Source organism: Aythya marila (assembly GCF_965140915.1).
Source record: "Aythya marila genome assembly, chromosome: 3".
In the NCBI taxonomy this organism is placed as follows: Eukaryota; Metazoa; Chordata; class Aves; order Anseriformes; family Anatidae; genus Aythya; species Aythya marila.
Window position 1 is genome coordinate 18,412,906 of NC_139044.1, and position 22,587 is coordinate 18,435,492.

Here is a 22,587-nt window from a genome sequence, read left to right on the forward strand (position 1 = left end):
TAAAAAAAAAAAAACAAAAAAAAAACAAAAAAAAACCAGAAAAGGTTTATACGTAGTGGAAAGGAACAAATGTCTGACTCTTCAATTTAAGAAGAGTTATTTTAAATTTAATTTGAGTAGATTATTTAAATCATCTTTATTTAAAGAATAAAATGTTCTTGTTGATTCTTACATCTCACTTCTACACATAACAGGTGCTGTCTTATTTCCATCTAAAGCATTTATCTTCAGTCCTAATACTTCTTGTGCTAGAGGAAAAATGGAAACTTAGATTCTGATTTTTTGACAAACTTGTTTTTAGTTTTGTTCAGTTAATGGTGGGCTGCAAGGTCTACCTCTGTTAGGATCTTGCTTTTTCAAGGTGCTTTAATGAAACATTTCTGCAGTGTTTCTTCCCTGTGGTGATGTTAAATTTGTTCCTGCTTTTAAACAAGTTACTTATTAGCATTACAAGTAGTTGCTGTCAACATAATTCTATTTTTTTAAGTGTATGTGCTTTAAATTATGTATAAATATCATTTTGTGGACAGTATACAAGCGAGCACTATTAGTTCTGACAGCTGAATTTGTACTAAAAGTGTGAAACCTGAGCAGAATCAGAAGTTGAAGCATTCAGAGTTTCAGGAGATGGCGTGGAGAACCGAGAAATATTTTGAAAACAAATATGTTGTGCTGCTCTATTTGGTACAAGCAAGGATGTGCCACATCTGCAGAACTGAGTTGTCTTGCATGTTTTACACCACAGTTTTTGAAGATTATAGTGTGCAAATGCACGTATTCTTGTGCTGTTATAATAGAGCTGCTTACATCAAAGCAGGAAGCTTGTTACGAGTGAGGAAAACCAAATAGATCTACTTTTTCTGCACTTCTCTTGAACCTTTTCTACCCATCTTATGGAGGAGACATAATGACCTTGAGCATGGGAATCTCAAACAGATCTGGCTGCTGAAACTTCTAATTGTTATGCTATTATGATACATATTTGTGAGGAGGGATTACTCTCATTCCCCAATGCGCATCATAAGAATTTCTTCAGTATTTTCAAACTACTTTTTTTGTTGGCAACTTTAAGTATGTCCATATGTTGGCTGTACGTGGCATTTTACCAAAATACTGGTAAGTCCGTACTTAGTGTTTCTTGTATAACAACTGCACAGATGTGCTTGAATATTAAAATAAATAAATTACTCCTCTCCTTTCTGAATTTATTTGACAAAAAGAAGTAAAAAAACCACAAATGCTGATAATGTTTGTTAGCAGTGAGCCAGAAAGATCATTTAGGTTATAGTAAACTCAAGTAATGACCTTTTGGGCTTAAAAATACCAAATGAAGGAGGAGGGTATTTAAGAATGAGGTGTGGTGTGCCGTTGGAAGTCTTGTGAGAAACTGAAACGTGAACACAAGCTGTGCTAGGTGTTTTGTGTTTCAAATCTGCTCCAGAAACAATGGTGGATTCTCTTTCCAGGAATTTGCATTTGTTTTCTGTGTGTGGAAGAAATTCTGGATGGATCGTTGCTGGAGCTGTAGCCTAATTGTGCTTAGTGTTTGTGGTGTGCTGAGGCTGTGCTGAGATTTCCTAACACTCTGTGAGGACGTGATCCCTCTAATTAAGTCTTCATTTGTCTGAGAGATGTGAATAGTGGAAGTAATGTTGATTTAGATGTAGGAGGACTTCATGGTTGAAATGCTCATCAAGTCAGATGGGTTTCTAAGTACCTTTGAAAATCTGGACAAGAAGGGGGAGATTAATCCAAATGTTGAGCAACAGAAGATTGCTTGGGGGTAGGAGAAAGGGGAGGGGAAGGAGTTAGGCAGGGGTGGCAGGGAATAAAACTGCCACAGATTACAATCCGTGAACAAACCAGGGCTGAGCAACATTGTCCCTTCCTGTAGTTCTGTAACTGGTGGTTCTCTTAGTGGATCATGATGCTGATGAGCTGGAAAATATGACAGTGAATAATATTTCAATAGCTCTGTCCAAACGTTATTTTTTTCTTATTTGCGTAAGCTCAGTTTACTGTCAGAAAGTCAAATGTCTTGCTCATGTGGCTAGCATCAGCTCCATTTGGGAGGGAAGGTGGCTGCAAACATAATTATATTTCTGCAAAGTATGTGAAACAGAAGATGAGGAAGAAGAAAAATTTGTTATTGCTTTCAATGAAGGAGTAGAAGGGAGAGAGGAGAGATCCCTGGGAAGCCAGGAACGATATCTTGTATACAACCTGTGCAAGGCATTCATTCTGTAAGTTTCTGACCTTGTTAGCTGCTTGTTTCTTTGTAATAGATTTTCTGTTGCCTTACATCAGTGCTGGTGTTATTTTGTAGTTGAATTTAACTGCTCTGTGTTGTGCTTTATTGAGGAAAGTTGTTTCTTCATGCTGTCTTGTTCTGCCTGCAATGAAGTGAAGGCCAAAAAGCGCCTGCAGTGTTGCTGTGAAGATATGTGAAGCAAAATGAGCAGTTTAATACAGCCAGATTTCGGTATTGCCACTGAGCATGGTAGCATTGCCTCTTTCTCCTTTCTGCTTGCTTGTTGCCCACTCTTTTGTATGTCTGCTAAGGTTTGTACAGCTGAATGGCCAGGGTGAGCAAACCACGGAGCTGATCCAGCTGAAAATTAGCCCAGCAATGTCTTTCCTTTCCTTTCATGGAAAAATAACCCTAAAAAGCTTTGTTTGTGATCTTCTGAGTATGTATGTGTCTTTCTAGTTTTATTTTATTTTTTTCCGTTACCACATGGGCAGGAGCTATTTACTTGAAGATTTTCTGCTTTGATATTTTCTTCTGGGACAATTTTTTTTGCTTGCTCTGAGTATAAATGACTTTTTTGCTTCTGTATTCATTGTACCTTTTTGTCCTCTTCAAAGGTGAATGCCACGGTGCTGTTACAGGTGGTTCTTATTTTTCTGGTCATGCTGTTACAGCAATGCATTTTCTTAAACTTGTCTTCCCAGTCCTTTTTTTCCCCTCTTTATAGCTGTTTCAACTATCTGTTCTATTCTCCTCCAATTATTACGGTTAACCTCTGTCCTTTTCCTTTTGTAAACTTGTAACTGTTTCAACAACAAAGTGATGTTGATATGAAAAGCTAAAAGAAGTTGTGTGCAATTGTGAAGAATGTGGTTTTAAGGTAGCAATGCAAGGGTTCTTTCTCCTGAGAAGCAATTCTCTGAGGTGAGCTGTGGGATTGTTTTTTAAATACACATATATTTTCTAATTGGCATGTCTTGGGTGCTGGGTAAGGAAAAGGAAAGGACCATACATTGCAGTGAGTGCAGCCTCCCAGCCCTGATTACCTCCCGAATCCAGGGGGAGATGAGACCCTGTCTGCGTGGAGCTACTTCAGAGGGAAGTTTCAGTGCCTGGTGGCTTCACCGTCTCCCCTGCGACTTGTCTCCGTAAATGGGGCCTTGGGATTGATCATCTCCTTGGGGGCTCTTAGCAACACTTCTACTTTCTGCTCACGTCGTGCATTGTTCTTGAGAATCCGTGAAGAATGCTCAGCGCCTGACAGGATTTGGGCCGTAATCAAGGCTGACACTGACTGGCGTATTGTCAAATTGTGCACGTATCATTGCTTGTTAGATAACACTGGACATCCGTTAGTGTCTCTTGGCTAATCAAGAGTGTTGCCTCACATATTCTTACGATGAGAGGGTGAAAGATTCTTGTCGTAGCTGCCAGCTTTCATCATCTGAGCAGATTGCAGAAGATGGTACTCTAGGGACAATTGAGAATAGGAAGTTTGAAGATTTGCTATGTTCTCCTGAAGCGTTGGAATGACTTTCATAGACTCAGGGAATTGTCTCCAGAAGGTTGCTTTTGTCTCTTTAATTTATTTATTCGTTGTTGGTGGTGATTATTGCTAGTTATTTCTAAAGCTGTCAATCCATGTGTCTGTTTCAGGGCGATTTGATGAAACTGTGATTGAAGAAAGAAGGCAATGTGCTGAAGATCTGCTGCAGTTTTCTGCTAATATCCCTGCTCTCTATAATAGCAAACAGCTTGAAGAGTTTTTTAAGGTTTGTTAGTATTTGTAGGAGTATTTGCTTCTTATTGATGTGAATAAAGTAGAGTGCTGATTCTGCTTTACTTTGTAAGCTACAGAGTGACAACAAGCTGATCTGATGCGCTTTGTGAAGTGACTGGGAGTTTTCCATTCACTCTAGAAATCTAGCTTTTAAGTTAAAAAAAAGAGGCATATCACACCTATGAGTTGGGAAGTTTTGCAGGAACTTTGGGTGAAGGGATTTGGAATTTTTGCTTATTGAATGACGAGCAAAACCAGTGATGTTAAATACAGATGGTCTGGGGAAGTAATAAAAATATTGTTGCTATTTCTGTATTTTATGCAGTTGTTAATAGTTTCAAACTAAAGAAAGGAAGACTGAGTAGACTCTTGGCCTGTTAGGGACTGAGGTCCATGACAACAAATTTGGTATATGGCTTGTCAAACATGCTGCTGATACAGAGATGTGAGAACCATTTGCCAGAATATGGTTTGGAGCAATAAGTTGATTGACTTCCTTTCCATTACATCTGAAGGAGTTTGTTTTCAATAGTTCCTTCAGACCTCTCTATTTTCAGTGTGCTCTGACATCCTGCAAGCACATAAGCATAAATTTACTTGTAAGCACCATAATAACTCCCTGAAATTAAGGAAGTGCTCATCTGTTTGAGACTGGGATGTGAGTGTATTGATGTGTTTAGTGTATTTAAATGGTAAATGTGAAAGCAAAATTACAGAAAAGCGTACAAATTCTCACTTGTTTTCATGATATAGTTATAGCAGAACCCTTTAAAATGCTTAAGATAACTTTCATTAAGCTTTGACAGCAACAATGAATAGGAGACTGAAGTAGAATATTTTACTCTTCAGTTTGTTTGCATGTGTGTTTTTTTGGTTCTTGGGAAATATTTCTGTTTTGTGCTTTTTGGGCACTTTGTTCAGAGGTTGCTTGCCATCCTTTGCTTAACAAAAGCATTAGTTTTAGCCTTCCACTGGACCTTTTCTGGCTTTGTAAAGCAATGAACAAACCTAGAAAGGCATTCATTGTTACAGGAGAAAATCTACAAGGGGAATTATGCAAGTGTAATAACTTAAGCTCATGTGCTAGTTGATGATGTGTCATTTTCCTGTAAGAATGCCTTAGGTGTTGATCAGTTACCAGCCCAGCCAGGGTCCTTCAGCTCTGCTGAGGAGTGGTTTTGTTCCATTTCAGATTTCTGTGTGAGTAGCCATGGAGAGGTGGAGTTGGACAATGAGGTCTAAGAGACAGCTGAAGGGGATGCTGTGTGCATCTATGGGCTAGCTAACATGAGAATGTGCTGGGCTAGTTCAAGACTGATTAGAAATGCCTGCTTATAACTCTGCCTTGGAAATGGTGCAGTTTCTAATGAAATTGCATGGAAGTTATGTTACTGAGAAGTGAAGCAGAAACTAAAAGAGCAATGACAACAACAACAAATATTCAGGTGTTTTTTTCTGAAATTAATTGTTCTTACTCTATTTACCTCTAAAGTCTTTTAGGCTAATACCACCCTTGTATGCTAGCTCTGGTCTTATTGTCCTTGTTTGTCCTCTCTGGACAATAACTGAACTCGCCATGCTGGGTGGGCCATTGATCTAATCCACCAACGATCCTGCATGAAGGACCTGTTGACTTGGGGAACACCATGGAAGGGCACAGACTCAGTCACAAGAGGGCAGGAGCATCACTGCTCACTCCATGAAAGCTCTGGGCTTTGCAGGCAGACATGCTGCAGCCTGTGTGGTTCAGGACTCTTGTTACTCGCCACAGAAGCTGCAGTAGGCTGACTGTTTTGATATCTAAATAGTCAGTGGCAAGCAAACATGGCCTGAACAAGAGCTCTTGTTTTGCTTTGGTTCTTTACAGGGAGTGCGTTGTGAATTTTATGGCTTAAAATGTACAGGGTTTGGCTGGGAGGATTTGGTCAGGCTTAGTTTCACCCCTTGAAATCTGTGAGAAGTTATACCAGCTCTTTGTGTAGTTGTCAAACTGGGTAGAGTAGCACTGGGATTAAACCCCAGGCTAATTGTGCAGGTATGTATGGTTTAATTAAATGCTCTATTACTTTATAGTTAATGCATTTACCGATTAGGAAAGTTAATTTTGAGTATCGCCGCCATATAATGAGATGTTCCATAGAGCAGAGTAGCTTAATAATTCCTTTCCTTCTTTCTTTTCAGGGGGGAGAGGTTCATGATGGGTCTGAACTGATTGGTCCTGTTGAGCCTGCGTCCGACTCTCTGACTGACAACCTGTCTGACTGCAGCTCTGAAGGTTTGCTTTCTTCTGTAATGTAGCCTTACACCATGATCTGTTTTAAAGCAGCATATAAATGACAAATGCATGTCTGTAGGAGCACTGACATCTAATTTGTTTGCCTGTTATGACACAAATGCCAGAACTGGGATTAAAAAAAAAAAAAGAAGCTGAGCTCAGCAGAGCTCTGTCTGCCCTGCTAGAAGTTTGCTTCTAACAGGAAAATTTCTGGGAGTTTGTCTGGTCCATTTTGGAAGTTCTACTGCTCTGTTGCTCAAAAAGAACTGCTTTTGGTTCTAGTGGGAACTGAATGAGTCCAGAGGAGGGCCATGAGGCTGATCAGGGAGCTGGAGCACCTCTCCTATGAGGACAGTCTGAGGGAATTGGGGTTGTTCAGCCTGGAGAAAAGAGGATTCTGGGGACACCTTACAGTGGCTGTCTAGGACCTGAAGGGGGTCTGCAGGAAAGCTGGGGAGGGACTCTTGGTCATGGAGTGGAGTGATAGGACAAGGAGTAATTGTTTTAAACTAAAAGTTGGGAGATTTAGGTTAGATATTTGGAAGAAATTCTTCACTTAGAGGGTGGTGAGGCATTGGCACTGGTTGCCCAGAGAAGCTGTGGATGTCCCATCCCTGGAAGGGTTCAAGGCCAGGTTGGATGGGGCTTTAGGCAACTTGATCTAGTAGGAGGCATCCCTGCACATGGCAGGAGTTTGGAACTAGGTGATCTTTAAGGTCCCTTCCAACCCAAGCCTTTCTGTGATTCTAGGAATCCTTTTGATTAAATGTGTGTGCGTCTGCCTGCTTCCAAAAGGTTGAATAAACAGTCTGGTAGCGTTCATGACTAATCATGCCTCAAGTCTCTGGCTGTAAAAGTTTGCAGGGAATTTTTAAGTCATTATGAAATTGATCAATAAGTGCAAAGATGACAGTTTGAATTTGCCCAGAACATGAAAATTGGGTCTAAGATTTGCTAACTACTGCATTCATTAGAGAGGGTTCTCATTCAGCCATTCATGCTCTGGATGTTGCTAGGCTTTCACTGCTTATAAGAATCCAGAAGAGATGTAGTACTGTATTTTAAAAAATTAAGTATATCTTCTGGATTGACATATGTTAATGGAGAATGCTAAAACCTACTGTAGGGCTTGGGGTGGTAAGCAAGTTGTTTAAGTCTCTTATAAAAGCTGCCAGCATTTTTTTTTCTTTTGCTGTAAAGAACTCCCTGTTCTTGAAAGTCTGAGACATTGTGTATTAGAACCAGTGTGGGCTATGTTCATTTGAAAACTGAAAATCCTTCCTTTAGCTTGGTAGTGTTTTCTGGCTGTGTTAATAAGCCAATTTCATTTGTCTCTTTTTCTGAGATTGCATTTACTTAGCACATCGTAGAGATACACATGCTGGCTTGGATGCCAGATGTAATTTTAGTGGAACTTCACTCTTGCTAAAAAAAGTGTAGCCATAAGGTAGGGTCAGTCAGCCCAAATAAACAGCATGTTAGGGCTTCCTTGCCTGCCTCTGGAGTCTGAGCTAGCCTGAGTGTCTCTGCATATAATCAACTGCAAGAACCATGCAAACTTTTAGATGTTTCTGTATGCCTGAATTATCTTTGGGGTCCTTATGAATTCTAAGAAGTTCTTTTGCAGCCTAATGGATTTTTCTTTGGAACTGTTTTACACTGAAGTATAAATATGCAATATTATACAAACACTTCTAAAGATTATTTGAGAGGGTTTTCTGACTTAAGTACTACAGTTCTATCTTCTTTCTGGCATAGAGCTTGCTTTGGTAAAATTCTGCTTGAGTAACAAGAGCTGCTTGCTTTTCCTAGTAGTGGTTTGTTTTTTTATTGCCAGAAGACTCCAGGCTGTGTGACTTGCCACTGGAATCTCTCAATGCCAATAATTATGCACTTAGTTATGTGATACTCTATGTGTGCAGGGAGTTTTGCCTTCTGTTTTGTAGCATATTCTCTTAGTTAATGAACTAATGCACCTCCAATACTTCATTCTGTGAGGGAAAAGTATAGAGCTGTTTAATTACAGGAGGTTGTTATCATACGTACAGGTAACTAGTTTTAAAAGGACACTTTCTGTGGAATATTAGTCCATTTTTGACAATGCACCCATTTTACCCTCTGTCTTATAAAAGAAAAACTGCTCTGAAGATGTTTAATGTGAATGTTTCTATTCCTTATTCAGAAGAGCCTCATTTGTAGCAGAAGAAAAACACTTCCTTTAAATGGGAACACTTTTTCTTCTTTTCAATATTTTTATAAAGTAGAAAAATACTTTGACAGACATCCTCTGAATTGGCTGGAGTGCTTTAGGGGGTACTCACAACAGCTATGAGCGCAGGGTTTCCAGGTGCAGAATGTGACTTTGTGGAGTTTTCTAAAAACCCGTATGCCTTGCAATCCATATTTCCTTGCTTTCTAAACTAATTTTTGGCAAGGGGAGATAGAGAGAGAAAGTAACAGCTGTCATTAAGGCCTCTAGATGGCAGTGGCAATACTCGTCTCTGAGTCCTCTGCCCTCCTCAAGGCATCCTGCCTGCATCTAATTTTTCCAAGTCTGATTATCATTAACTGTGACTAGTTCTGTTAGTTTTTGTGGGCCTATGAGGGCGTCCATGTGGGCACTGTTCCTCCAGGCTGTTGTACTGAGGAGGGGCAGGTGTTTGCTTAGCAGAGGCTGGTGTTTGCTCACAAGGGTCTGTTGTGTTTTCTCACTTTTACCTGTTCTTTCCAGGCAAAGTTCACTCTGCAGAAGGCATGCACATTAATGGTAGAAGCAGCAAATTGATGGTAGAGGAAATATTTTTGTACCAAAATAAGCAATAAATATCTTGGTTCTAAAGCAGTTTTGTAGTTACTGCTTTTACAGGAATGTGTGCTCCTCAAGAGGCCAGATCACCCAGGCTTTCCACCAGTTTTGGGAAACTGCATTTACTCCCAATATACCTGCAAAATTGCATGAGGCAGAGACAAGTACAGGAGTTTATGCTGAGTTTTAGCATCATGATACTCATCTAATCTTCCTGACAAACAGTTGTCTTCCTTTCTGTATACTTAGGATAATGTTCATACGTCAACTTCTTCTCCAAAATTTTTCTGTACCAGTTACCACGTTCTTTAGAGAAATTCCCTGGGAAGCTCTTCGTTTTCTTTTTTCTTTTCCTTTTGTTTTACCATGTTTTCTTTTCAGAAATGAGCAGATACGGTTCAGACTTTCCCTATTCCTCAGGCTGATTGGAAGCCCTGTGACTGTGCCTTGTGTGGTGCCAGACCTGGGCTTTAAACCCTGCCCCTAAGCAAAGTTTATTAGCTCAGGCTCTGTGCCATGCTCACTGTGTTCATACAGCTTCTGGTCAAGTTGGCTGTAGGAGCAGAACAAATGTGATTTTGTTTGGGCTGTAGGGAGGGGAACTTGGGTCTGCCTGAAATCTGCTGTGTAGATGTGTTCTGATTCATATAGCCCGGGTGGCCAGCACAGCCTCCCCACAAATGCCCAGCTTTCATGTTCATTCGCTCCATCTGCAGCCTTTGTCCATCAGGCAGCTCTGCTTGCACCTCTGTATTCCCTAGCTGGTGATTTGTCTTCACTGGAGAAAAACATTCAAATCCTCTAAATGTTATTTCGTAAATTCAGAGTCCTCAGCATCCAAATTTGATATTGCTCTCCATAAATTGGGCAGGTGAACACCTAGTTATTCATACTCGAATTAATCTTGTCTTCCTCTGACCATTCTGTTGTGAGGTTGCCTTCTTTATTACAACTCCTGGGACTACATAGGCAGTTTTCTCTACATGGACACTTTGCTTTATGTTCCTCCCCTGAAAAGATCAGGAACATTATCTTCTGTGTACTTTCTCCCCTACTCTCAAGTAGTCTTGAGACTTCACTGAGTCTCTGAGTGTCATTGTGCCTTGATCTTCAGACAAAGTGAAAGACTGGTAACATGTTCTTCTTCCTGCCCTTTTTCCTCTCACTCAAGCTAAAGGAACGCTTAGCTTTAGAAAAACAAGGTTTCTACAGTGCTTGACAAAATGTGTGCTGTTATTGTACTCTTCTATAAATTGTAACTCCTTCCTCTAACTCTAGAGTTGCAAAATTAAAATAAAAGTTTGAGCTGTTTGCCTTTGAGTCAGCGCCTTGCTGCTACGCATTCTTCTTGAAGATGCCAGAATACTTTACCTCACTATGTGCTTAAACTTCTGACTCTATTGATAATAGAGAAGAAAACAAGATACCAGGTTTTAGTTCAGAATTTACTTTCACTGTGTGTACAAACAGCTAAATGCCTTGACCTTGTTGCCTGTTTTATTGCTTCAGTGTGTACATGTGCCAAGGTGATAAAACAAACTGCTACTTGATATCCAGGTGGCACTGCCAAATTCATGGCTCACTCCATATGTCTCATGCAGAGTACTATTCTGAAATGACATTTTTTGAGACTGAAACCTGGCTTTTTTTTTGTCTTGGTGAGTAGGTGTAGGTCCCAGCTTTGAAGGCTCTTCTGTTATGTCTTGTTAGCTGTAAATCATCATAACAGCGAGAGGTAGGGATTAAAGTGCTACTGCTGTTGAAATTAGGTGAGTTGGAGTGCTGAGGTTTGAATTAGCCATCCTAAGCAAACACCTGTGTTCTGTTTTTAACCTCAGAGGCAACCAGGAATGGCAAGTCTAATACTGCTGTCAGTTTCAATAGTGTTACCAAATAGATATCCCTGATAGCCAGTCCAAGAGCAGTTTTACATTATGTACTTTTACCTGTAGTAGGGTCATATCCTTTCATTTTGATGGCAAGTGGACATCTAATCCCTTGAGCAAAAGGATATCAAACATTTTTGTCGTTCTTGTCCTTTTCAGTTCGGAAGGATTTAAGTGGGCTCGATGATGTGACGCTTACAAGCCAATCGGAATGTGGAGGTGAGATCTGGAAGTTGTTTCCATTACATTTGTGGAATTTAAATTATTAAAAAGTCGTGGTTATTTATGAATGAACACTCTGTGGATGATGATTCATACAGAGAGATGATGTACATGTAAAATATACGTGCAATTTATTCGCAAATATCCCTGCTAAGTTTCTGTAGGTTGAAATTACTTCCTGCAAGCTGACCTTCAGTATATTTGCTCTTAGCTTATGGCAAATGTAAAATAAAATCTGCTAGCTTACATTTCAATGAAAGAGGTGTAAACCAATTTGTTTTACCACATTAGCAATGAAAAAATAGTATACGTGGTATCCATGAATTTGAGTGCTGCATGATGCATAAACTGAGAGTAACTCTGTGTGAATTCAAGCTTCTAATTGAATAATTTTGGGATGCTTCATCTTACTGATTTAAAAGAGTATGTTGGGATATCTTGCAGCAGTAATCTGGCTCCCGCTGATTGACTTTTCTAATAGCACTCACACAGGGAGGTTTAGTTTTGTAATTTCCTGGAGCCCAGCAGTGAGCAGGCTTTGAAGGTTTAAGTTGGGTGTTAGATGTTTGTCTCTTCATTCCCAGTATTAAAATGAAGAAGAGTTGCTCTGCAGAGTTTGTGGATAACTTTAAAAAAACATGCTTCTTTGGGTATTTAAAAACCATTTTTAACACAGCTGTACATATGGAGAATTTCTGTGCTCAAAGTCTTAGAAATCTGGCTAAGTGAAAAGACAGCTAATATCTTTGGATGAGATAAAGAATTTTGGAGGTTCCTGTGTCATATAAGAAATGCAAAGTAATGAATGTCTTTCTGACCATGCTTTCAGGCTTCTCCAGTGACAGTGACCTGATCTCTCTGACAGTTGATGTAGACTCTCTTGCTGAGTTAGATGATGGAATGGCATCCAACCAAAGTTCTCCCAGTAGAGCTGTTGGCTCTTGCCTTACTTCTGAGCCCCCAGTACAAAGCACGGTGGCATCTGAGCAGGAGTGGACCAAACCCGAAGGAGAGAAGGAAAGCCATAGTCTGTTTCCTGGAAGCTTAAAACCCAAGTCTGGCAAACAAGATTACTTGGAGAAAGCAGGCGAGTTGATAAAGCTGGCCTTGAAGAAAGAGGAGGAGGAAGATTATGAATCTGCCTTCAGCTTTTATAGGAAGGGTGTTGATCTGCTTCTGGAAGGTGTACAAGGTATGGATCTTCCCATTAAATGCCCCTAACCAAAAGTAAGGCAACTTGATTATGGAATTTCCTTGGTGACATCTGCTTACTGTGTTGCAAAGAGGTGATATGAAATGCAGACCCATGTGTGCGTGGCTTTCATGCTGCTGTGCATCCAAGAGAGAAGTCTTTCTCTTTAAGACTAGATGCTAATTTAGGGTCTCATCTTCCATGTGCCGCATATCTCCTCTTCTAAAATTACAGCACAACCTCCGACTTGCAGGTAAGTAACAAAGTGCTCCACTTTTGCCTCTTTCCTTTTTATTACCTAGGCATTAATTAATACGTGGCACTTGCAGCACTGTTGAAACATTATTTAATTTACATGGTTAAGTGAGGATTAATTATCCCCATTTTACGCATGGGGAGAGGCTGACTCAGGTTAACTTTCCAATCACAACAGGATTAGAACTATTCTTGGCTTACAGTCTCCTGCTTCTTCCACTTAACTGTTCTCCTTTTTCTAGGTAAAAGATGCATAAAAACTTGCATGCCTACCCTGCTGGAGGAGAGCAGGAGTTTTTTCAAGACACTCTGGTGTGTCAATATGACTGCAAAACCTGTTGTTAACTGACCAATTGCAACACCTAGTAGATTTCTATGGCTACTTCTTGTACCTTGTCAGTCAGAAAACATTTTTTTTCCCTTCCCATCTATAGTTTTTGAGAATCTAGAGTGATAACCTCATATATTTGCATTTTGTCCATCAACAGCTTAAAACTATTAAGCACAGGAGAAGAATTGTTCTTTCCTGGAGTGAATTCAGGGTCTGTGTATTGTGCTTCTGTCCCACCCAGATGAAATGAGTGAGATTAGAATGGTGGCTTTGTTTAACAGCATACAGCACATAAACATTCTGCTGCTTCAGAGCTGAACGTAGATGCTAATGTACCAAAACACATGCAAGTAGAAGCCTTTGCTGCATCTCAGTATGATGCACAGCAGTGGTCCAGATCCTGTGAACGGTTCTAGGAATGGAAATTACCTACTGAGCTGCTTTAATGAAAAATACTCGATAGGTTACTGAGGTGTGGGCCAGGATTAGTGCATAGCCTTTGCTTAAAGTGTCTTTTTCCTTTTTGGCAAAAGTAAATCCGCCTCTGTCTTATGTCCCAGTGATGTCAGTCGAGCTGCTGCTTTGCTGCTTGTTGTGGCTTTTCAATAGCATTCTATTTTGCCTTGTCTGTGTTATCAAAATGTTTTCCATTTTTGATGTTGAATGTGCCAGCAGTCCTTCGCTGGAGAGCCTTAGCTACTCTTTCGTTACTAACGCCCTTTTTCTACAGACCCGTGTGCCATTCAGTTGTGGTCTTCTGAAGAATATTCTGTTTTGTCATAACCACTTCTGCCGTCCAGCTGTGATGCACGGCTGCCACGATGCAGTTTCAAACCTTTGGTTTGAGCTGCAGCTTCAGAAGGCTTCATTAAACTGTTGCAAACTGTTAGGGTGCAAGTACGAGTCAGGCTATTGCACGTAGGCTGGGCTGTAGTAACTGTGCCCACGCACTTGAGTTGTGGCAGTGGTTAGATGCGTTGGCTTTGAATCCATGATAATCCTTAGAGCAATGTTGACGTTTAAGTTGTAAAAGTCTATACCTGCATGCATTGTAGGAAACTTGCTCAGCTGAGTGTAGTAACTCGTTAAAATACAGCATTGCATCAGTACAGCACAGGGGAGAGAGTAACGGGAGTGAATTGCATTTCAGCGTGCATCTTATCCCTTGGGAACAGAAATGTGCCCAGGCTGGTTCCTAGTGGTATTCTCATCTTTCTCCTTTCTCTGTGTTACCCTGCACGGCTGTTGAAGTGGAAAGGAAACGAGTGGTCATCCTCTGCTGAGTGCTCACCCCAGGTTTGAGTAGATCCAGCCCATCCCATGTGCTGTTCTCTTTGCAGCTCCTGCAAACTGACAGGGAAACCCTCATGTCTTTATAATGACAGGACTGATTCAAACGTTGTTCCTAAAAACACGTGCCTTCTAAGCACATAGGAAGACAGTTTAAAAAACAAACACAACAAAAAACAACCAGCCAAAAACCCCAGGAGTATTTATCTGTATCACACTTCTTAATTTGAGGGTGGTATGTTTAACATTAATATGTTCACTGGATGTTGCAATAAAAAAGCACCATACCCTTGTCATTTCAGCTACTTAAACACTTCTGGTTACGTATTTCACACGAATAATAACATAACATGCTTGTTTCAAAGATAAGGATGGTGCAGTTGTTTCCAAATGCCAATGGTTTTCTGCCATTGAATATTTTCAGCCTTCTTTAAATAAATTAGCCTTTGTGACTCCTGAAAGTGAAACACAACATTCATATATGCTTAGACACCGCTCTTTACCTTTCATGGTAGAGCCATTGCCAGAGTAGCCATTCTTTAGAATGGGCTGAAAGTGGCTTTTGCATGTAGAATGGCAATACATATTTTTGCCACGTGGTGGCACCAAGAAAATAGAAATTGACACGTAAAAAATCAGAACTTGGAAATGTAACTGATGTACCAGGGAGGAATAAAACAACACTTTGTCCATCCTCTGCCTGAAACTTCTCTGAGAATTACCTTGGAAGTGTAATGCCTCCATAGGCTGGCCGGGCATATCTGAAAGATAAGGATCTCTCTGTTGCCAGCCGCTCCTTTGGGCTTGGTACAAGAAGACCTACTTTCTTCTTAAAGGCTGCCTTATCAAAACCATGTATGAGTAATTTATTGCTGCAAGTTCATAGACTCGTGTTGTTTAGTTTGGAGTAGCTGGCTTCCATAAGGGAAGCTGGGGCACACCTGAATGGTACGAACCTGACGACTTCAGCTCTGAGTTGGCGCACTAAATGCTGGACGAGGCAAGGTGTTGCCCAGGCTTACACCAAAGAAATGTTCATCTTGACTTCGTTTGCAGCTGTGCATGTGTACTCACAGCAGTACGATGCTGTTATGCTGTGCAAGTAGCGTTTATATTGTCTTCTGCTAGTCTCTTGTGGAGGTTTAGTACTAAACCTTTTAATGTCCTGTTTACAGTCCTGACAAGAGGCTGGATGCACGTCACTTGGGGAATGTGCTCTGAGAGTCTGCTGTGTGACTTGGACTCTGGACATCTGCTCTACAAATGCCTTGGGCCTGGTTGTGCTCTGTATATGCATTCAATGCTAATCGTGTTTAAAGAAGGAAAGCAAGTTCTTGGAATGGCAGCAGAGCCCTCAGCCTGCCACAGAACTACCTGTGCCTCGTGTACCTGCCCGTTTCATTTCTGCCACAGCTCCCTCACGTCCAGTGAGGGGGAATGGCTGCCATCGTTTCCTTTTTCCTGTAAGTTCCGATGCCCCTTCTGTGTTTTCTGGCTGTCGCAGCGTGCAGGATTTTGGTGCTTTTGAAAAGCAGGTCTGTGAAGGCTGTGTAAGTTGATTAAGCGATTCTCCAGAAGCTGAAACCTTCAGGAACTCTTTCATTCTAAAAAGATTCTTCATTCTTTTTAACTGTCCTAGAAGATAAATATAGTAATTGGTAGAAACTTTAGTTCACAACTCTAGCTGTTCCTTTGTTTGGTTAGCATGCCAGAGCACTTTGAGGTCAATGCATTGCTCCGGGCCTGGTGATGGAAAAAATGCACTAATCGATAGCAAGCCACCTCCTTCTAGGCTGGAAGTCAGCTGTGTTTTATGCAAAGTTAGTGCTTTCTCTGACTTTAATGTAGAACAGTTTATGTTAAGAAAAAATTGATTAGGAGGCTGAAATTATGGAAAGGGTTTTTTGTAGTAAAGGAGGGACTCCTGCTTGTGTAAACTGCTCTTCTTTCTCCAACCACTCTCAAGTTGTATCCATTAAGGAACTTGGCAGTCTGAGCCATGTGATAAAAACATATTTAATGCTACTGCATGTTGCTGCTTCATTTCAGCCACTTCAAGCTCGTGATGAAGCACGAACACTTCAGACTGTGCACAGGAGCACTCTGACAATGTGGTCTGTCCCATTTGTATAGAAAAGTACAGAATCTGTTCCATGTGGATCAGAAAACGAATGTTAATTCCCAGTCTGTTACATGCAAGGCTCTGTGTTAGGTAGTAACACCTGAAGGCAGATGATCCCTTTACTCCCATAGATTTGGGGTGTTTGTATTCACATGTGTAGCAGTTGTGGCTGGGCACAGTGTATAATTATTTATTTTAGGGGCTGGTTCAGGTAGGCAATGTGGACCTTGTTGCACGACGTATGTGGTGCCTAAAATCAGCTTTGCAGCCACGAGTGTGTTTTGTGTTGGGTGTCTCTAGCTTCTAGATAAGCTGGTGGTGTCTTTGAAAGCAGGCTGCGGATGTTCATTTCACACTGCTCTGTGCTGTTTTAATGTTTATCCAGTAAACAGAGCTGAAACAAAAATTACACAAATTACTGAAACCTTGATACAATGACTTTGACTTTTAACCCAGAAATACATATACAATGAAATACTGGGAATACTTTGGACAACTAGATGATATTTCTGGATATACTGAAAACAAACCAACTTGTGTCTAATTACTGGGATTATGATGGGCTATCATTTGAGCCTGTGATGGAGCCAGGGATGCAAACAGGAGCATGCTTGAGAGAATGCCAAAGAGACGCTGCTTTATGAAAAGGGGAAGAAGAGCCATGGCTGCTCCATGAGCGTGCTTCTGGATTCCAGGCTGCAAGCACCTCTGCTCGTTTGTTGAATGGTACTTGGGGAGCCAAATTCTGTGAGAACACCGTTAAGACCTTTGAGAGTAACAATCTCCATGCAGTTTTTGAGCTATGTGGTGGCTGTGCCAGATCCGAGCAGTGTCTCTGGGGAAACAATAGACCTGTTTTCTAAGAGGCATCAGGGTGTGTTGGTTGGGCATCAGGCAAATTAAAATCAGGATCTTGGCACTTGACTGTTCAAGACCCTGTTGGAGAGATCAAGAACAGTTTGTTTCCACGAGACAAAGAGGCCTGGAGGTAATGACACATCAGGATAAATTGGGGTGTGAGCTGAAGTCTTCAGGGAAATGCTTAGAGTTGTGCCAGGCCCTGCACCTTGGGTTCGTGTCAGCATTACACAACTGGAATTCTCCCCCAGCTGATCATAGACCTCTGTGCTTGTATGGTCTATCATCACTGTCACCTTATTCCTTGTTGTAACTTCACACTTTTGTTGAACCAGTCAAGACAAAGACTTCCCCCTGCAGTTCCTTCCAGAGGAGCTGGAAACCATCTCTGTTTCCTGCTATTGGGCTGTGAGGGTGCTACAGGACCATTTGGATTCATACCCGTGATGTGTGTGCTTGACATCCCAGCTTCTGTTTTGGAAGGTCAGTTGTTTGTAGTAGGACGTGTCACCTGACAAGCAGCTAGATTAAGAAGGAATATTGAAAATATTGTGGTTTGCTTAAAAAAAAAAAAAAAAATCTAATAACACTGTGCTTCCAGTGATGCTGAAATCCTTGCAAATATGGGCCGTGAGGTGTTCACAACTGCCACGTGCTGGCTTCCAAGCCTGTTGCAGACCGTACAGAGCTTCAGAGCAGATCAGTGCTATAGGATCTGTAACTGTGGAGTGGATGTTGGATAAATCATCCTGAGTGAAATCATTCCACATGCAGAAATACCGGGGTTAGACACCTCATCGTGGCTAAGCAGTAAAATATGGCATCTGCTGGTAAAGTATGGTGAAGTCTAGTAATGTACTATTACAGCCAGGTTCAGCTGTGTAAAGGAATGCTCGAGGCAAAGGTCCATTCAAACTGCAGGACTTCTCAGCACAAAAAGCTGAAAAAGGTCTGGGGTTTTGTGACTTCTGCAGGCCTCAGAGCCTTACAGGACGTGTGCAGGGGAATCATGGCACGAACTGTAAGCCAATGTGTAGGACATGATAAAGAGACGACCTCAAATGCAATTGCTTAGCATTGCATTGTTAAAGAGCGAATAAATCCGTGAAAAGGTGGAATGTAAAAATCTGTTCTTTCTTCCCTCTTTTGGGGGGACAGCTAGCAGCGTTGGCTTGATGCTGAGCTGACCTTTCCAAGATTTCTGAGTCTGTCCTCATAGCAGCTCCTTGCCAGGTTGCTGCTTGTGCCCAGCCTCTTTGACAGACATCTCTTCCTGCCCACACAGCCTTTTATCTCGGCTGTTGTTAGCCAGCACTTAGCTGCAGCTATGTGCATTAATCTTTTTTTGACTCATGCTGTGTGGGGTTTTTTACCTCCCATCAGAAGACCTGGTAGGGTTGCCACGCTTCCTCCAGCACACAGTGTAGACAAAACAGACTGATCTAGGTTACAGTACTGCTTCTGTCCAGGTGGGAAAGCTGAAGTCTCTGACTGCAGAATTAAAAGTCTCTGGCCATGGAGGTGAATTAAGGCAATTTACTAACTGGAATTGAATAATCAGTTAGGTACATCTGAGGGCATGATGCTGCATGATAATCAGGCTCTATTTTTTTTTTTTCCCAAAGAGTTCTTGTATATTCAGCTTCTGTTTCTTCATATCTTCTTTTCCTCCTGTCCTCTTTTCCCTTCCAGTATCTTAAAATAGCCCATCTAGCTTCAGAGCTGTGCAGAAGGACTGGTATAAGTTTGATCTCTACAGGGCTCACTGCTGGCTCTTATGTTTTAGAGATTCAGGCTGTCAGTGATCTCTCAAGGATAGGTACTTTTTCCCATAGTACTATATAAAAGCACACACAAATTACTTTTAATCCATATATATGAGTACTATTAGACTGCCAGGATTGATGAATCTTATAGTTGTGCATTCACCTGGCTTCTTCCCCTTCTTTCTGCAATACTTTATTCCTCAAACTGTGCTAACTTCTGACTTGAAGGGGTAGGTGTCTGCATGCCCAGGCTTCCTCTGCTCTGAGGCAGAGAGTGTTTGTGATTGCTAATGCAAAGTTGGGCCAGGTCTTTTATTTAGGAAGGAAGAGCATAGAGAAGTTTGAAAATCTTTTCCTCTCCTCTGCGGTGCTGGCCTGTGTGCTTCCTTTCGCTGCTCTGACCGTCAGAGTGCTCTCCTATTTCGGTGCTCCTTGTGTGGGAGGACCGGCTGCTGCTGTCACCATTTTGTTTCCCCTTCCGTGCTAGGATGCCATTCCTTGCCCTTCTGTCTTGCACCAGTTTTGTGTTTTTTTTTTTTTTTTTTTTTTTTTCCTTATTCTCATGCACTTTTACAAAAAAGTCTTGAAGGGTATTCCTCGCATCGTGAAGTCTTACTTTGGTGAAATGCGTTACATTTGAAGTCTGAAAGTTTTAGCAGGTGGATGGGGAATGCATTTTATTTTTTTTCCAGTTAGTCACACGTGCATGTGAAAAGCTACAATCTCGTGTGTTTAACGGGAGATTTTCTGGATAAACAGATGTTTGTTGATTAACATTTCTGCAAAGTTACTCTTTTATGATGAGCGTTACCGACTCTCGGTTACTGGTCACTCAAGCAGATTTCATCTGCACCATTATTCTATGTAATCTTAATGTTTGCACATATGCCAACATTTTCTTTCCAGAAGTGTATTTACCTAGACGTTTCCATCACTGGTCTGTAACCTTAGGTTTGCTACAGGGAATGGAAATGGTAACTTCACGGGGAGTGAAGATCTCTGTGTCTTGAGCAATGTGCATTAAAGGAGTCATACAAAATACAGACATAATAGTTATGAGCATGCCAGAAAATTGGAAGAAAGATTCTTGGTGTTCACACATTGTCAAGCAGATGTGCTTTAGCATTGTGAGGTTTTATTTTCAAGTTGCTTTTCTTCTTGATTGCCAGCGTACAGTACTGTCCTGAATTTTCAGAAAGCAAGAAAGAATAGCTCTGATAAATAAGATGCATCCTAACCATCTCTATCAAAATGTTTGGGGAAAATGAAGATAAAATCGCTTCAGTCTATTTTACCACAATGGGTTTAGTCTTGGTCTTATTATTATTTTTAATTTTTACAGTCTTTTTTTTTTTTTTCAGCAGCAGAATTTGGCCACCACCCCAAAGTAACTCACCATGAACATCATGTATAGCATATTAGAAATTATGAGCCAGTGGGCTTATTTCATCATTCCAAATTGCCACCTGCAGCTAAAATCTAGAGCATCTTTTTTTGATGCTGAAGTGTCCCTCTAACCCCAGCACCGGCCACGTTTCTCTTAAGTAACTACTTGAAAATTAAAGGTTACCTTGTCTCCTCTGAAAGTTTGGAGACTTGTTCCCAAGTCAGCAGCTCTTCCTGTTCCTGAAATAAATTTCGGGGTTTTAAACTGTGTCCAAAGTGGTCACAAATCTGTGCTGGATTATGAGTCGCATTGTCACTTACAGTGTGCCTGAGCTTTTGTTTGGCTAATATGGACAAAGGAGTCTGCTTCACATGATGTAAGAAGTGTTTGCCCTAAGAAGAACAGAGGTCCTCTTGAACCAATTAGGCAAAAATAACAGCTGGGCTACCCACTAATAAGGAAGGTGCTGCTAAACCTCTTTTCATTGTGAGAAGAAATAAATCTTTTAAGGCTTACTCCCTTGCATTTTTATAGAGAGCAATTCTTTGAAAAATCCAGCGATCCAGCTGGGTGATATGTGCAGGAAGACTGTGAAGAAGATAAAGAAACTTTTAAAAATAAAAAATGGTATTATAGCTATTAGATTTGGCAATTATAAATGTTTCATTGAAGATTTCACTATTTAGAGAAAGTTTTACTGTTTAAATTGTTAAGTACGTGGAGTTTGGGGTTAGCACAACAGGCAGTCTCCCACAAGTTCCTTGTAGCCTGTTCTGCAAGAGGACATTCCTTCCTGGAGCAAATCGCTTCTGATACCTTCTTAAACAAAGGCAGCCCGCGTATATTTTTAGTAAGTCTGAGAAAAAAGCAGCAAGATTTGGAATATGGAGGTAACAGAAGATTGGGACAGGTAATGCGAACTTTTTAGTCCTACCTCTTCTGTGGAAATGGGCAGCTCCTGGTCTAGCAGCTAGTTAGATTGGGAATGCGCTGGGGTTTTCCTGCTGGATCAGCTCTTTCTGAGAAAATCTGTAATGCTTGGTGGGGGATGATATGGAGGAGGTCAGACACGAAGGCAGGAATATCTAGAACTCCTGAGTGGGTATTATATACTGTGACTTACTGAATGTGTGATATTGTATACGTTAATGGCAAATGATGTGTAGGGCTGTTCTGTTTGCTACCATCCGGTAAGATAAGCATCTTCCCCAGGACTTAATTCCATCCTGGATCTGTGGAGAAGACTAGCTAATGACCAGAACAAGCTTGAGAGCACTTCTATGCATCTGCAATAGAAGTACCTGAGATTATTTGGGGGAAAAGGACAGGTTTCTCTGTGGTCCTTATCTCTCAGTTTTTTTTTTTTTAAACTTTGAGTTTATGGGTTATAACCCCATTTCCACAGCTTTTTGCTATTAACACCTAAACATAAGTCACTTACCTTTATGCCAGAATCACAGAAGATCTGATACCCAAGTAAACAGTGAGCTCAGCTGAACGCTTAACCAACACTTCAACATTAACCAGTCTTTCAAAGGTATATATTCTTCTGAGGAGCCATGAGGTATGGGCAAGAACACCGTCTGCAATGTTGCTGGTTTCCCAGCTGCAGCTGCTCTGTCCATATTCTGTGGAAATGGTGCTTCTCTGTATTTTGCATTCAAATCAACGGGCTACGGGGAAAATAAGCCTGCAAGTCGCAGCTGAACTCAGTGGCACAATTATTCTGATATCTGTGGTTTTCCTCTATCAAACCCTCAAGATCATTTGAATGTTGTTAGGAGCGTCTGTTTTTGTAAATATATTGTAGCTGAGCTGTCCTTAAAAATAAAAATTAAAGAACAAATTTTAAATCATTGGCTGCTGTCCTAATGTCCTGGCTACTGTTAGTTTGGTCAGCGGGTGGCCTGGTCAGCCTTTCCAAAGCCAATTTTCATTTTAAGATATTTTTATTTCTTTGAAATAGGCAAAGCCTTTGGAAAATGAGGGAGCAGGCTGCTTGTGCTTGTGTAGATGAAGGCTTATATGTGCGACAAAGTAGCTGTAGAGTTTTTATATTCTGTTTGCAGTAATAGTAAACAGAGCATCTAAAATAACCACTTGCACATTGCAACAAACACATCATCATTTGCTTAAAAAGAGTTATAATTACAGTTGACGAAGCAT

At 40.9% G+C, this 22,587-nt stretch overlaps 1 protein-coding gene across 4 annotated transcripts in view; it reads left to right on the forward strand.

The window, feature by feature from the left end:
• Window positions 1-22,587, forward strand: part of RPS6KC1 (ribosomal protein S6 kinase C1) — an 87,644-nt gene that overhangs the window by 12,851 nt on the left and 52,206 nt on the right. For all 4 annotated transcript variants that reach the window (XM_082757726.1, XM_082757727.1, XM_082757728.1 and 1 more), the window contains 4 exons: window positions 3,908-4,023; window positions 6,213-6,306; window positions 11,158-11,217; window positions 12,050-12,412. In XM_082757726.1, coding sequence (XP_082613852.1) covers window positions 3,908-4,023; window positions 6,213-6,306; window positions 11,158-11,217; window positions 12,050-12,412 — 633 coding nt within the window. The remainder of the gene's footprint in view (window positions 1-3,907; window positions 4,024-6,212; window positions 6,307-11,157; window positions 11,218-12,049; window positions 12,413-22,587) is intronic.